General features: G+C 40.8%; 1 protein-coding gene across 5 annotated transcripts in view; it reads right to left on the minus strand.

Moving 5' to 3' along the window:
• Positions 1-16,387, minus strand: part of LOC150085123 (paxillin-like) — a 273,123-nt gene that overhangs the window by 75,010 nt on the left and 181,726 nt on the right. For all 5 annotated transcript variants that reach the window (XM_090373882.1, XM_090373881.1, XM_090373884.1 and 2 more), the window contains exon 4: positions 12,080-12,257. In XM_090373882.1, the coding sequence (XP_090230008.1) occupies positions 12,080-12,257 (178 nt within the window). The remainder of the gene's footprint in view (positions 1-12,079; positions 12,258-16,387) is intronic.

The raw sequence follows: 16,387 nt of genomic DNA on the forward strand, positions 1-16,387 counted from the left end.
ACAGACACCATTTGAGCGAAGCGAACGTAGTGGCCGCCTGTCCAATTCTGCTGTGGATTTCCATGGTGGATGCAACTTTCTTCTCCTGGACCAGCGACCCAAGGTATTTAAAGTCCAGCACTTGCTCGATCTGGACGCCTTCGAGATAGATGGTGGCTTGTGACCCATCTGTTGTCAGGGCCTTTGTCTTACCAGCATTGATCTTCAAACCGTGTGGCCGGGCAATGCGGGCAATGTCGTAGAGGATGTCCGTGGCTTCAGCGTCGTTACCGGCAAGGATAGCACTATCATCAGCAAACACCAGGTCAGTCACATAGTGATCCTTGTCATATTGTATGCCCTGTCTGTTTCTGAATGCTTGCCTCATAATGGCGTCGACCACGATGTTGAAAAGCAACGGGGAGGCTACATCCCCTTGGCGGACTCCAGTTTGGATGGTAAATTCCTCAGATAAATCGTTCTGGATGCACACCTGGCTGGTTAAACCGTTGTATGCAGTTTGGAGGAGTGTGATGACTTTTCGAGGTACATGTTCAACCTCTAGTAGTTTCCATAAGGCAGGCCGGTGGACACAGTCGAAAGCAGACTTAAAGTCAATGAAAACAATGACGGTTCGCTGTCCACACCGGATCCTCTCCTCCATCAGCTGACGAATGGCAAAGATTTGATCACAGCATCCTCGCCCGGGTCTAAATCCTGCCTGTTCTTCTCGACTGGTTTGCTAGCGATGTTTTTGCAGTCTTGACTGGATGATCTTCATAAAGACCTTTCCGATGATGGAAAGGAGGCTGATGCCACGGTAGTTCTTGCAGTCTCGGTTATCACCTTTCTTGTGGATCGGTACGATAATGGCTTTCCTCCATGTTAACGGAATTTGTTCAGTGCACCAGATGGTTTTGAGGAGTGAGTGTAGTCGGCGAAGCAGTACATCTCCCCTGGCTTCGATCGCTTCTGTGGTGACTTGGTCCAATCCTGGTGCCCTGCCATTCTTCAGGGATTGTATGGCTGCTTTCACTTCTTCTACTCTAGGCTCAACATCGACCATGGAGACCTCAGGGGGGTCGATCAAGAGTGCTGTTGCTGGCGGTCCCTGAGGTGGGTCGTGATTATACAAAGCTTTGAAGAATTCACTCCACCGTTGCAGGCATTCGGATGGTGATCGCACGAAGGTCCCATCAGCATTCTTGATGTTGTCACTAGTCAATTTGGTCTTTCCACTCAGACATCTGAGGGTGCGGTAGAGAGTGCGGTACTCGTTTTTGGATGCCGCCACTTCAAGATCGTCTGCCACTTGGTTCCAGTATGCTTCTCTTTCTGCTGTCATTCTTTGTCGGACTTCTCGGTTTAGCTGCCGGTACCGTTCAAAGTCGACCAACTTTGACTGTTTCCATTTGTTCACGAGGTCGAGGCACTCGTCTGATATTCATGGTTGCGTTCGACGTCGGGCAGGTGGACATAGGGGCTTGGCACATTCCAGGATGGCATCAGAGATCTGCTTTTCTTCTTCATTTATATCCTCGGGCACGGCCAGCATCTCGAAGCGGTTGGATAGGGCGATCTGATATATCTGTTTGTTGGCAGCATTCATTAGCTGCCTCCAGTCCAGCTTGGCTGACCGAGATGATCTTTTTGCATGCCGTAATTTGAGCTGCACCTTAGCCCGGATGAGGTAGTGATCAGATCCGCAATCAGGTCCCCTCATGGCACGAACGTCCATGAGTGATGAGCGAAATCTGGCATTGATCAAAATGTAGTCCAGGATTGCTGAGTCCTTGCCAGATGGATTTCGCCATGTAAGTTGATGTTTTTGAGGGTGCTGGAAATGGCTGTTTCCAATAATCAGGTTGTTAGATGCGGCAAAGGACAACAAATGTAAGCCGTTGTCATTGACCTTCCCATGGCCAAACTTGCCCATTGTTGTTTCCCAACCAGATCTGTCCACGCCAATATGGGCATTAAAGTCCCCTGCGAGGATGATCACTTCTGTCTGCGGAATTGAATCCAGCGTATGTTGGAGCTGGTTGTAGAAGTCATTCTTGGTCGGGTCCAGGCTAGTCTCAGTTGGTGCATAGGCGGAGATAATATGGGTCTTGATGGTGCCCTTGACAGTAAGGACTGCCAGGCGGTCCGATATTGGTTAGAAAGCGATCACACTACTGGTGGCCTGAGCATCGACCATAAAGCCCACTCCTGCTTCTCGTTTCTCACCACCAGAGTAGAATAGCATAACCGCTTCATTAGGTGCTGGTGGTTGGATGATCATCGTTCCAGACTCGGTGAGCCTTAATTCAGATAATGCCGCGATTGATATCTTGCACCTAAGTAGTTCTTGGGCAATGATTTCCTTTTGTCCAACGTGGTGCCCCGTTCGAACATTCCATTCGCCAATGTTAGTTGTCCTTTTCGGCGTAGTAAGCTTATTGCTGTGGCCAGTGATCCACTTCACACCAGCACCCTGGGTCCCCAGTGCTGGCGCATCGGCTACCCTGGACGCGGTAACATTGTTATAACAGCTTGTTCTGTGGCCAGTGGTCCACTTCACACCAGTACCCTGGTTCCCCAGTGCTGGTGCATCAGCTACCCCGGATGCGGTAACATTGTTGTAAGAGCTTGTTCCGAATTTCATGCGGTTTCTTGCCTAGTTTCCCCGGTTTCCCGGTTCTGGTCATTTTGGCAGGATGACCCTCCTCCTTTCGCAGCCGGGCTTGGGGTTACTACTTCCCATATGTAGTACTTCACATTTGTCAATGTTAAACTTCATTTGCCACCTCTCAGCACATCTGCTCAACTTTTCTAGATCCTGTTGCAGCAGCGTACTGTTATTAGTGTCCTTAACAACCCTGCCAACCTTCGTATCGTCTGCAAACTTGGACATTACTTGATATACCATCATCAATATCATTTAAAAATACAGAAAACAACAATGGACCCAACTAAACCCTGATGGACTCCACTAATAACATTAGCCCACGTTGAGCAGTGTCCATTGATTACCACTCTCTCTGTCTTCTCCCACTCAAACCATCCCTTTAGCAGCAACTTGCCTCCAATGCCACATTGCTCCAATTTGTTCAGCAACTTTCATGTGCAACAGTATCAAAAGCCTTTCTAAGATCCAAATATATGATATCAAATTATTCCCTGCATCCAGTTCCTTTGTGACCACATCATAGTATCCAATCAAATTGGTCAGGCAAGACTTTCCCTCAACAAAACTATGCTGTGTCCGAGCTATAACTGACGTCTTGTCTAGGTGATCCTTCAGTGCTTCTTTAACCAGTGCCTCCATTAATTTTTCTGGAACAGAAGTCAAACTAACAGGTCTATAATTACTAGTGTTGCCCTTTGATCCTCCTTTGTGAATTGGGGTCACATTTGTGCATCTCCAGTCCATGGGTACTTCCCCTGAGTCAAAAGAAGCTCTAATAATTATGGCTAAGGGTTTGCTTACTTCCTTTGCTGCCTCCTTTAATATAACTGGATAGATCCCATTCACCCTGTGTGCCTTTTTTATGTTTATCTTCAACAATTTCTCCTCCACTTTCCCCTCAGTTACTAAAAAATCTTCTAGTTCACTGCCAGAGTTTAACTCACCTCTGGCATTCCCCTCCCTGAATAATTCCTCATGGGTGAATGTAGATGCAAAATACTCATTTAGTTTGTTAGACACCTGAGCAGGATCATCAACAGTTGAACCGTCAATATCCAGTGGACTAATCTGATTCATCCCTTTCTTTCTAGAGTTTATTTACATAGGTAAAGAACTCTTTGTTGTTTTTCTTTGCATCCTTCGCCAAAGATTTCTCAAAATCTGCCTTTGCCTGAATATTCTCTTTGTGACTTGGTTACAGACCAGCTTATATCTCTCATAGGCTTTCATGTCACCCATTAATTTATATGGAACTCATGCATTTTTCTTCTCTGTCATATGTCTCATTAGTTCATCTGACATCCATTTAGGCCTAAACCTTGAACAATATTTCTTAGGAAGCATGTAAAGCCTAGCAGCTTCCAAGATAAATTCTTTGAATGCTTCCCATTTTGAATTTGCTGTTGGTAACATAATCAGTTGTTCCCACCATACAGAATGAAAATACTGTCTCGGACCACAGTAGTCGCCTTTACAAAAGCAGAAACCCTTCCCTTTACCCCTAATGGTAGTTATCTCTTTGAGTAAATCCCACTTCAGCACACTGTGATCATTGTCACCTAGACATTCCTTTATCAGCATACTCTTGATCTGATTATCAGTAGTGATTATTCATGCATTAAGAGCTTGCAAATTCCAGTCAATATCTGGGAAATTAAAATCCCCCATTATAAGACTCTCTGATTTACTGGCACACTCTATTTCCCTGTACAGTTTCTTATTATACTCATCAGAGTCATTAGGCCTAAACACACTCGTACTCTCAATTTTGATTTCCCAATGTTTATGTCACACCAAACTGACTTGACAATGTACTGTCCAGCAATGTCGACTGGCTTCACTTCCTTGGATTTTATGTGTTTTTTTAACTAATATCATACTCCAAATTCCAGTTCTGCATTCCTTATATCTGTGTGACACCATGTCTCTGATATACCAACAATATCTGCCTTTGATGTTTTGAGCAATACCTCAAATTCATCAAATTTATTTACTAAACTCCTTGCATTGGTGTACATGCGGAGTATATCAATTCGAGTATATCGAGTATATCAATCAATTCGGCCCTGGAAAGATTGTGCAGGGCTCAAGGGGTAGAATTTTTTTCAGCCTGGTCTGTACTTGTTAACAGGAGAGACTGCTTCTACAGGGATGGGATACACTTAAATAGAAAGGGTGCAAGAATGTTTGCTGATGCTATCGAGGCAATGTTAGGTGGGTCGGAAAACTGCTAGATTGGGGGGATACAAGGACTAATAGATTAACAGTAGCCACTGGCAGAGGTGAAAGTGATTCTTGCACTGCTTCTATTGGAATGAGCCGCAGCCTGGAAAATAAGATGCAGGATATTTCAGAGACTGCTGGGAATCATTGGGGTACAAGTAAACACATGGGTTGTGTTAGGGTAGCTAAGAAAAAGAACAGGTGCATGTATACTTGTGTGTACACCAATGCTAGGAGTTTAGTAAATAAATTTGATGAATTTGAGGTATTGCTCAAAACATCAAAGGCAGATATTGTGGGGATTTCAGAGACGTGGTGTCACACAGATATAAGAAATGCAGAACTGGAATTTGGGGAGTACAATGTCTACAGAAAGGATAGACAGGATAGGAAGGGAGGAGGGGTTATGCTATTAGTTAAAAAACACATAAAATCCAAGGAAGTGAAGCCAGTCGACATCGCTGGACAGTGCAGTGTCGAGTCAGTTTGGTGTGACATAAGCATTGGGAGATCAAAATTGAGAGTAGGAGTGTGCTATAGGCCTAATGACTCTGATGAGTATAATAAGAAACTGTTCGGAGAAATAGAGTGGGCCAGTAAATCAGAGAGTCTTATAATGGGGGATTTTAATTTCCCAGATATTGACTGGAATTTGGGGGCTGGTCACTCACACAGTAGCAAGGCTTTTGTGGATTTATTGGATGATTGTTTTCTACATCAGCATGTTCGGGAGGCAACTAGAGGGAGTAATACTCTTGATTTGATTATCAGTAGTGATTCTTCATGCATTAAGAATCTGCAGATAAATGAACCACTTGGTGGCAGTGATCACAGTGTGCTGAAGTGGGAGTTACTCAAAGAGGTAACTACCATTAGGGGTAAAGGGAAGGGGTATTGCTTTCGTAAAGGCGACTACAATGGACTGAGACAGTATTTAAATTCTATACAGTGGGATCAACTGATGATATTGCCAACAGCAAATTCAAAATGGGAAGCATTCAAAGAACTTATCGTGGAAGCTACTAGGCTTTACATACCAACTAAGAAATATTGTTCAAGGTTTAGGCCTAAATGGTTGTCAGATGAACTAATGAGGCATATGGCAGAGAAGAAAAATGCATGGGATACATACAAATTAACACGTGACACGGACGCCTATGATAGATACAAGTTGATCTGTAACCAAGTTACAAAGGAGGTTAGGCAGGCGAAGGCAGATTACGAGAGATCCTTGGCAAGGGATGCGAAGAAAAACAGCAAAGAGTTCTTTACTTATGTAAACTCTAGAAGGAAGGGGATGAATCAGATTGGTCCACTTGAGATCGATGGGTCAACTGTTGATGACCCTGCTCGGGTAGCTAACAAACTAAATGAATATTTTGCATCGACATTCACACATGAGGAGTTATTCAGCGAGGGGAATGCCAGAGGTGTATTCAATTCTAGCAGTAAGCTAGAGAATCTTGTAATAACTGAGAGCAAAGTGGAGGAGAAATTGTTGAAGATAAACACAAGAAAGGCACCTGGGGTGGATGGGATCTATCCAGTTATATTAAAGGAGGCAGCAAAGGAGGTAAGCAAACCCTTAGCCATAATTATGAGAGCTTCCTTGGACTCAGGGGAGGTACCCATTGACTGGAGATGTGCAAATGTGACCCCAATTCACAAAGGGGGATCAAAGGCTGACACAAGTAATTATAGACCTGTGAGTTTAACTTCTGTTCCCGGAAAATTAATGGAGGCACTGGTGAAAGAAGCACTGCAGGATCATCTAGACAAGACTTCAGTTATAGCTAGGACACAGCATGGTTTTGTTAAGGGGAAGTCTTGCCTGACCAATTTGATTGGATACTATGATGCAGTCACAAAAGAACTGGATGCAGGGAATAACTTTGATATTATATACTTGGATCTTAGAAAGGCTTTTTAATGATATTGATGATGGTATATCAGGCTTAATGTCCAAGTTTGCAGACGATACGAAGGTTGGCAGGGTTGTCAAGGACACTACTGACACTATGCTGCTGCAACAGGATTTGGAAAGGTTGAGCAGATGGGCTTCGAGGTGGCAAATGAAGTTTAACATTGACAAATGTAAAGTACTACATATGGGAAACAGCAACCCCAGAGTAGCGTATCAACTCTGTGGTACTACACTGACAGTGGTAGAGAATGAAAGGGACCTGGTGGTGGTGGTGCAGGCAGATATGAAGTTCTCTGAGCAGTGCAGACGAGCTGCAAGAGTAGCTCATGGTGTATTGTCAATGATATATAGGAATTTTTCTAGCAGGGATAAGGAGGTGATTATTCCCTTGTATAAGGCAATGGTCAGGCCACACCTAGAGTACTGTATACAGGCCTGGAGGCCTCATTTCAGGAAGGATGTAGAGCTGCTGGAACGAGTATAGAGAAGGGCAACTAGATTGGTGAATGGGACAAAGGGGTTCTCTTACGAAGAAAGGCTTAAGTTTTGCAAATTACAGTGTCTGGAAACTAGGCACCAGCGGGGTGATCTGATAGAGGTGTACAAAGCCTTGAATGGTTTGAGCATGCTCAATGCTGATGGGATTCTTCCTCTAGCTCAGAAAAATCACCTGAGAGGGCATAAATTCAAATTGAGGAAAGACAGATGTAGGATAGATGTGCGGAAATTTGCCTTTAGCCAGCGGGTGGTTGGTGGGTGGAACAGACTTCCATCCCTTGTCGTGGAAGTTGATAGCCTAAATAAGTTTAAGGCTCAGCTGGACAGGTATTTCGAACGAACAGAGGGGTGAAGTGGAAGTGGTTATTTTTATTTATTTATGTTACTTTTTTTTTTTTTTTTTTTGGCTGATGCTGCATAAGCTTGCTTTCTTGCATCAAATGCCTCTACTAATGCTAATGCTAATGCAAGTGTACATGCACCTGTTCCTATTCTTAGCTACCCTAACACAACCCATGTGTTTATTTGTACTGCAATGACTCCTGGCAGTCTCTGAAATACCCTGCATCTTGTTTTCCAGGCTGCTGCTCATTCCAATAGAAGCAGTGCAAGAATCACTCTCACGTCTACCAGTGGCTACTGTTAATCTATTAGTCCTTGTATACCCCCAAGCTAGCAGTTTTCCGACCCGCACTAACACTGCCTCAATAGCATCAGCAAATATTCTCGCACCTTTTCTGTTTAAGTGTATTCCATCCCTGTAGAAGCAGTCCCTTCTGTTAACAAGTACAGACCACGCTGAAAAAAAATTCTATCCCTTGAGCCTTGCACAATCTTTCCAGGGCCAAATTGATCGACAAGGCTCTCATCATATACTCCCTCGTATTGTGTCTGGGCAGAATTGTATACACTTTCAAATTCAACCCTAATTCACGGCTTTTTTCAACAGTGACCTGTACTTGTTAAGTAATTCCGCCAGTCTCCTACTCTTAATATCATTAGTGCTAACGTGTACAACAATATCACCTTTTGGCCCATAAAAGATGATATCCGCTCTACAACGTCATCAACCTTTGCCCCTGGCAGACATACTTGATCCTGTTCCACCTATCCTTTTTACTTAGCATGTTTCCTGTTTCCCCCTGACAACAGAGTCACCACAACAACTACTAGTTTCTGTGGGACTATCGCATTCTGCCTTGGGAATTGCTGCTGTGTTGCATGATGATTAAGTGCAAGCTCTGGCGTTGATGTGGGCAGCTGAGAGTATACGAGATTCGGTCCTACTTATCACTAGATGAGCATAGGAAGAACAGTAGTTAACTAACAAGTCCAAAATGTTATAACTACGTTGAGGAGGGAAAATATTAGAAGTTTCTAAGTTAAGCAGGGGCTACACCCATACAGACATTGTGGGCACACACCTCCACCCCCCTAGAGGGGCATGGTACAACAACATCTACTGAGTGAAAATGTTGAGCACTTGTGGCATATGTATGAATTGACTGTTTTTATTATTTCCTTTTTACATCTGGGTACATGACTTTATTTTCCATTTTATATTTCTTAATTTTTTTTCCTTGCTTCCATAGTTTCTATGGTTTGGTGGCTACCATTACAATTTGGGTGCCGCCTCCGTAGTCAGGTGGGCAGAAGCAGCATTGCATAGCAGACGCCTCTTGATTAGACCGGAGTTCACACCCATGACCACCAAATATGGAGGATGTGGAAAGGTCAGGGAATGACCACCTCATATCCCCGGAGCAATATGGCCTTAGTTGCTAATGCTCCTTAAAAAAAGAACAATTTGGGCAATAAGGAGGTGCAATGATGTAATAGATTGGTTGTGCTCCTTGGATCCACAATTAGAACATATGCCTCACTTCCACATGCAGTCTAGTAGTGCCAGTATTTCTGTTACTTGTAGCACCTGATGGCACTGTTTGGGATATATGTATTACTTTTTCTCCTTTATGGGTTTTTTTTCTGCACCATGATGGGCTCTGGTACCAAATGCATATGCTGACTGGTTGTGTTTGGTTACTATCATTATTGTTATTATTACTGTTGGTCAAAGTACTCTCTTACTATCCTTCTGGAGTTCAGGATCAGGCTTCCTGGAGTTCCATATAAATGTTCTCTGGGAGGCTATTGCTGCTATGAGTTCTTATAGATGATCTTTGGCACCATAGTGATTGAGATGGTCATTACTTGCTCCATATGCCCTATATCTCTGACTTCCTGTCTTAGGTCTGAGTAATTCCTGATCTTTTCCTCGTATGTTTTCTGGAGATTGCTAGTATGTCAATCAGGTTACTAAGTGATAATCAACTCTCACCAACCAGTGCAATACCACCACCACTTTGATTATTGGAGGCTTGAAGTGATGGAACCCATGTCCAGTCTCCAGAGTAAGCTCTGGCATCCCCCCCCCAATTTCCTCCATCATGCAGCATGATTGATGTCTTTTGAGATTATGATGGACATCTTGGCAAGATCCAATCTTGCTTACATTTTGAGGGTACAACTCTAAAACAGTGTTTGCAGGCCAGCTGCTAGATAGCCCAACAGACTGAACCTATTGGAAACTCGAGGGCAGCAGAGTTTCCCAAACTGGCCCATGGACCCCTAGAGGTCTATAGACCAGTTCCAGGGGTACACGAAAGGGGCCCTCTGGAACTAGTCAAATTATTCATTCTATGTGTAGAAAACTGATGGTAAATAAAGTTATTATATATTTATGTAAAAATAAGAATAAAGTTGAGTTGTTTTAAACATAAAACTTTGAATTTTCTTTTCCGAAAAACTGGTGTTCATACATATATGCTACACACACACACAAAGAAAGATATGCATATACAGGAATACTTTGCATAGTGTAGTTTCGAACAGTGCGGGTTTCGCTATAGCTCGGTTTACAAATTGAAAAAAAAATTACTGTGTTACGCACCAATATATTTGATTTGTATGTATGTATTATTCATACATACATTTGATTTGTATGTATGTATTATAATACCAGCACGTAGGCCAATGCATTATGGATTCAAGGCCATGCTGACTGTGTTCAGATTATGGATTCAAGGCCATGCTGACTGTTGTTGCAACTCCCATTATATACGGACTCTGCTAGCATTCATACATTTGTAAACAGTCTAGATTCTGAGCAGTGAGGTCATTCACTGTGCATAAACGGTACAAATATTTTTCGCTATGTATTTTTAGATTATTTTTTAAAAACATTACATCTTTATATGCAAATATGAGTGGAAAGAAGAAATGTAATGGCACTGAGAGTTCTTCTAGATCTAAACATCAAACGAGATATGAAAGTAAAGCAGGCATTGCAAAATGACATTCGATGTTATAAAGAGATGTATGCAGATAAAAAGAAGAAAAGAACTGTGAAAACTAAGCTGATCAGTTATTTTTCAAAATAAAAATACAGTACATACTTCACTTATATTCTTTTGGTATGTACATACTGCAATAAAAATCATTTATACTGTACTTACTAGTATTTTTCATTTTTATCATTTTAATTTCTTTTTTTACAAGAACTTCGTGTGCATCAATTTAAAGTAAACAAACACCTATATATTTTGCAACTCGACACATAATCAAACTGTCAGAACGCATTACATTAAAATACATACTAACAATACTTCGATCTGTGCGGTTTCGTATAGCGCAGTATTTTTTTCGCACGAATTAACCACGCTGTGCAAGGTATTCCAGTATATGCATTCATCATGGATTATGTATTCTTTACATTCACATGTGAAGAATACATAATCCTGAATAACGGTTGATTTGATAATCAGGCATTATATGGGGAATATTTGTAGCAGTACTTAAAACATCATGTTTAGAAACAAAATTGCCTTTATCATTCATAATGAATTTATCTCTTTTATTAACTTGTGGACTAAAAGTTCATCTTTTTATTTTTCTGAAATATTTGAAGAAATAGTAATATTCTGATTCCTATAATATGGGGATTTTTTTTTTCCTTCCTTGAAAAAATGTTTATCTTTTTGATGTTTGTATAACTTGATTTGGAATTCAGTAATGCTTCTGCTAACCTGCTAATATGCAGCATTAGAAAAACACTTCAGACACTTCTATGCTCACATAGAATCAATCTTTTAAAGAATTTAACTTTTCAAAAGTTAAATCTTTCAGTGAGACACTTCTAGAAGAATGTTCACATAGAATCTTTTGTAGAAGATTGTAATGGTTGCTCTCATTTATGCGTTAAATTCCATTTTTTATTTGTGCTTTAGTTAAAACTGCAAGTCTTGAACGGTTCTTATAATTAACAAAGTTATGCCAACTAAGTTTAACAATTTCTTAATGATAAATTTTAATTTATGATTTTATGTAACTGTCTCTTTTTCACTCATACTCAATATCTAAACACTAGTCCTCCCTCCCTCCCCCCTCAAAAACATCCAGATATCTTTCTGTGAGATATGCTTTTATTCTAGCAAATTTTAAAATAATGCAGTAGATAGCTGGCGTAACTTTGCATCGTTAGGTAAAGCTCTCTGACAAGCAGTACAATAAAACCATGATGTAATATGACTAGATAGTATTAAAACTCATTTAACAGCATGATTGATAACTGGACATTTTAGTGCCAATTTGCTGGTTTTCACACATAATTGCAGAAGGCATGTAAAACTGCTGTTTTCTTGTTAATACACAGTAATAGTACATCTATCTAATAACCAATAATAAATAATATCAGTGAGACTATCTTTAAATGATAATCATCTTACTAGTTAGCACTATTATTAACAGCATTTTGAAGCTCATCAAGCAAACTTTCAACTGAAGGACGGATTTCTTGAATTCCACCACTGCCAGTACTACCTGTTGGGGAAACAGTTTTATGCAAGGAGTAAACCTCTCTACTGGGAGAAGATGAAGGACCATTAACACTATATGTCTGAGGTGCTAAAAAACAAAATTAAACAAATAAATTAAACTATGCATGTGTGCACACAATATACAAACTAACCATACAAAAACATAACTGTGTAATAATAATATAGTGTACATACTGAATAAAGGGATAAGTATTTTTTGATTTTTAACATATGTATTCTTCGTTATTTAACATAGTGCAATCTGTTTTACAGAGATATTAAATAGGTTTAGTAGCGTTCGTTAGCTTCTTATTTTGAATTTAACCAGCAATTTTTGGAAGTTACGACTCCTGGTGTTGGTGCCAATACGGTTGAACTAGCCACCACATTGTCGATAAGAAATAGCTTAATGTACATATATCTCGAACTGATAGCGTAAGGTATAAAGTTAAACTAGATAGTGTAATACAAAGCACTGTATTAGGAATCTGTTCGCTTATTATAGTATTATCAATTAATTAAAAATATTATTGATCTTATTAAATTTCACTGTTAATTAAATTGTATTTAAAAGGAAATCATGACCCAGACTAGAGCTGCGAAGCAAAGGTCACAGACTAGCGAGAGTGCTGTGGCTCGGGGGAGAAACGAAGGGGGCGATTCTCCAACACATCACAGTCTCAAAAAATATGCGAAATGTGAAATGTTTGCCGACCTTTCTAAAACAGGATATGATCTAGCCAAGGAGGATGCCTTTGTGTGTGTGTGTGCTAGGTGTCTGGAGTGTCAAGAAATTAGGAGGCAACTCAGCGTTCTGATGGGCATCTATGAGATGCTTGTAAATGCTCTCGAAGAAATTAATGAGGGACATCAGGCTCTCAGCTGCCAAGCTCCACGACAGAGCTCACTCCTGTGCATCTCCATGGCAGAATGCGCTGGTCCCAAAGGAACTAGCTATTGTTGGTGACTCTATTGTCAGGGAGCGGGGAATATACTTTGTAAGGAGGATAGGTGGAATAGGACCAGGGTAGTCTGCCAGGGACAAAAGTTGATGACGTTGTAGAGCAGATATTATCTTTTCAGGGCACAAAAGGTTATACTGTTGTACACGTTGGAACTAATGATATTAAGAGTAAGAGATCTGCAGATTTACTCAACAAGTACACGTCAATGTTGAAAAAAAGTCGCGAGTTACGGTTGAATGTGAAAATGTCTGCAATTCTGCCCAGACACGATAGGAGGGAGTATATGATGAGAGCCTTGTCAATCAATTCGGCTTTGGAGAGATTGTGCAAGGCTCAAGGAGTAGAATTTTTTTCAGCCTGGTCTGTGCTTGTTGACAGAAGAGACTGCTTCTACAGGGATGAGATACACTTAAATAGAAAGGGTGCAAGAATATTTGCTGATGCTACAGGGATGAGATACACTTAAATAGAAAGGGTGCAAGAATATTTGCTGATGCTATCGCAGCAGTGTTGGGTGGGTCGGAAAACAGCTAATGTGGGGGTTACACAGACTAAAAGTGATTCTTGCACTGCTTCTATTAGAATGGGCAACAGACTGGAAAGCAAGGTAATGGAGATTTCCAGGACTGCTGGAAATCTCCATCCCAGTCATAGCAGAACAAGTAAATATACAGGCTGTGTTAGGATGGCTAGGAGAAGGAACAGGTGCATGTACACCAATGCTAGGAGTATAGTTAATAAATTTGATGAGCTTGAAGTGCTAGTAAAGACATCAAAGGCAGATATCGTTGGGATATCACAGATGTGGTGTCACACAGATATAGGCTGTGCAGAGTTGGAATTTGGGGAGCACAATGTGTACAGAAAGGATAGACAGGACAGGAAGGGAGGAGGGATTATGCTGTTAGATAAGAAACACATAAAATCTAAGAAGTGCATCCAATTGATGTTGGTGGAAAATGCAGTGTTGAGTCTGTTTGGTGTGAAATAAGCACTAGGGAAAGGAAAAATGAGAGTAGGTGTGTGCTATAGGCCTAAGGAAAGGAAATCAAGGCTAAAGGGAAGGGCTTTTTCTTTCGTAAAGGTGACTACAGAGGTCTCCAACAGTTTTTAATTTCTGTACAGTGGGATCATCTGATGATGTTACCAACAGTGAATTCTAAGTGGGAAGCCTTCAGGGACTTAATTTTGGAGGCTACTAAGCTTTTCATTCCAAATAAGAAATAATGTTTAAGGTTTAGGCCTAAATGGATGTCAGATGAATTAATGAGGCTAGTGGCAGAGAATAAGAATGTATGGGACGCACATAAAGTATCAAGCAATACGAAGCCTATGGCAGGTATAAACTAGTCTGCAATCAAATCACAAAGGAGGTTAGGCAGGCAAAGGCAGATGATGAGAAATATTTGGCAAAGGATGCAAAGAAAAACAGCAAGGAGTTCTTTACTTATGTAAACTCTAGAAGGAAAGGGTTGAATCAGATTGGACCACTTAACATAAATGGGTTCACTATTGATGATCATGCTCAGATAGCTGCCAAACTAAATGAGTATTTTGCATCTAAATTCACACGAGGGGTTATTCAATGAGGGGAGTGCCAGAAGTTTATCAAACACTAACAGGGAGCTAAGTGATTATGTAATAACTGAGAGCAAAGTGGAGGAGAAATTATTGAAGTTAAACATAAAAAAGGCACTTAGAGTGAAAGGGATCTATCCAATTATATTAAAGGAGAAGCAAAGGAAGCACACCCTTAGCCATAATTTTGAGAGCTTCCTTGGACTCAGGGGAGGTCTCCATGGATTGGAGGTATGCAAATGTATCACCAATTCACAAAGGAGGTTCAAAAGGTGACAAGTAACTACAGACCTGTTAGTTTAACTTGTGTTGCAGGGAAAATAATGGAATCACTGGTTAAAGAAACATTGCAGGATCATCTAGACAAGGCTGCAGTAATAGTTAAGACACAGCATGGGTTTGTAAAAGGGAAGTCTTGTCTGACCAATTTGATTGCTTACTATGATATGGTCACAAAGGAACTAAATGCCAAAAATAATTTTGATATCATATACTTGGATTTCAGGAAAGCTTTTGATGCTGTTTGATACACATGGAAGACTACTGTGCAAATTGGAGAGGTATGGCATCAAGGGTAAGCTGCTACAATGGATAAAGGATGGTTGAGTGGGAGACAACAGAGAGTGGTAATCAATGGACACTGCTCTTCATGGACAAATGTTATTGGTGGAGTTCCCCAGGGTTCGGTGTTGAGCCCATTGTTTTAGGAATTTTAGAAAGGCCCAACACCCAAGGTTCGGTGTTGGGCCTTCCTAAAATTGTTTCTTCTCGTCTGTTTTTCTGGAAGTTGGAGAGCCACAGATTTGGTTCTGGTTTTATTTGGTATAGTTTGTTTCCTGGATTAACCTATCCAGATTAGTGACCAGCTATTGTAACATGATTTATGGATATATTTGAAATCAGAATATTGAACTTGAAAATTCTGTAAAATAAAAGTATCTGGTTGTTTGGCTGCAAGATCTGCTCTTTCATTTCCTGCTATACCAGAATGCCCTGGGATGCAGCAGAATGTCACAGTTTGGTTTGACTCATTACACACAAGTAATTTAGAATGGATCTGTTTTATTACAGGGTGACTCTGAGTGTGTCAAGCCCATACTCACCAGATGTGATCCCCTGAGGTGCAGTCTTGTCTAGATGATCCTGCAGTGCTTCTTTAACCAGTGACTCCATTATTTTCCCTGGAACAGAAGTCAAACTAACACGTCTGTAATTACTCGTTTCACTGTTTGATCCCCCTTTTGTGAATTGAAGATACATTTGAACATCTCCAGTCTGCGGGGACTTCTCCTGAGTCTAAGGATGCTCTCATAATTATGGCTAAGGATTTGCTTACTTCCTTTGATGCCCCCTATCCAATAATATAATTGGATAGATCCCATCCATCCTAGGTGCTTTTCTTATGTTTAACTTCAACAATTTCTCCTCCACTTAATGCTCTCAGTTATTACAAAATCAATAACTCTCTGTTACAGTTTGATAAACATCTGGACTTTTCTTCCTTGAATAACTCCTCATGTGTGAATTTAGATGCAAAATACTCATTTAGTTTGGTAGCTATCTTAGAATGATCATCTACAGTCAAACCACTGATATCAAGTGGACCAATCTGATTCATTCCCTTCCTTTTACAGTTTATATAAGGTTAATTAATTATCTGTTTGATCCAAAGATT

The sequence above is a fragment of the Mastigoproctus giganteus genome, chromosome 5 (genome assembly GCF_048544385.1).
Source record: "Mastigoproctus giganteus isolate SK-2022 chromosome 5, ASM4854438v1, whole genome shotgun sequence".
Classification (NCBI taxonomy): Eukaryota; Metazoa; Arthropoda; class Arachnida; order Uropygi; family Thelyphonidae; genus Mastigoproctus; species Mastigoproctus giganteus.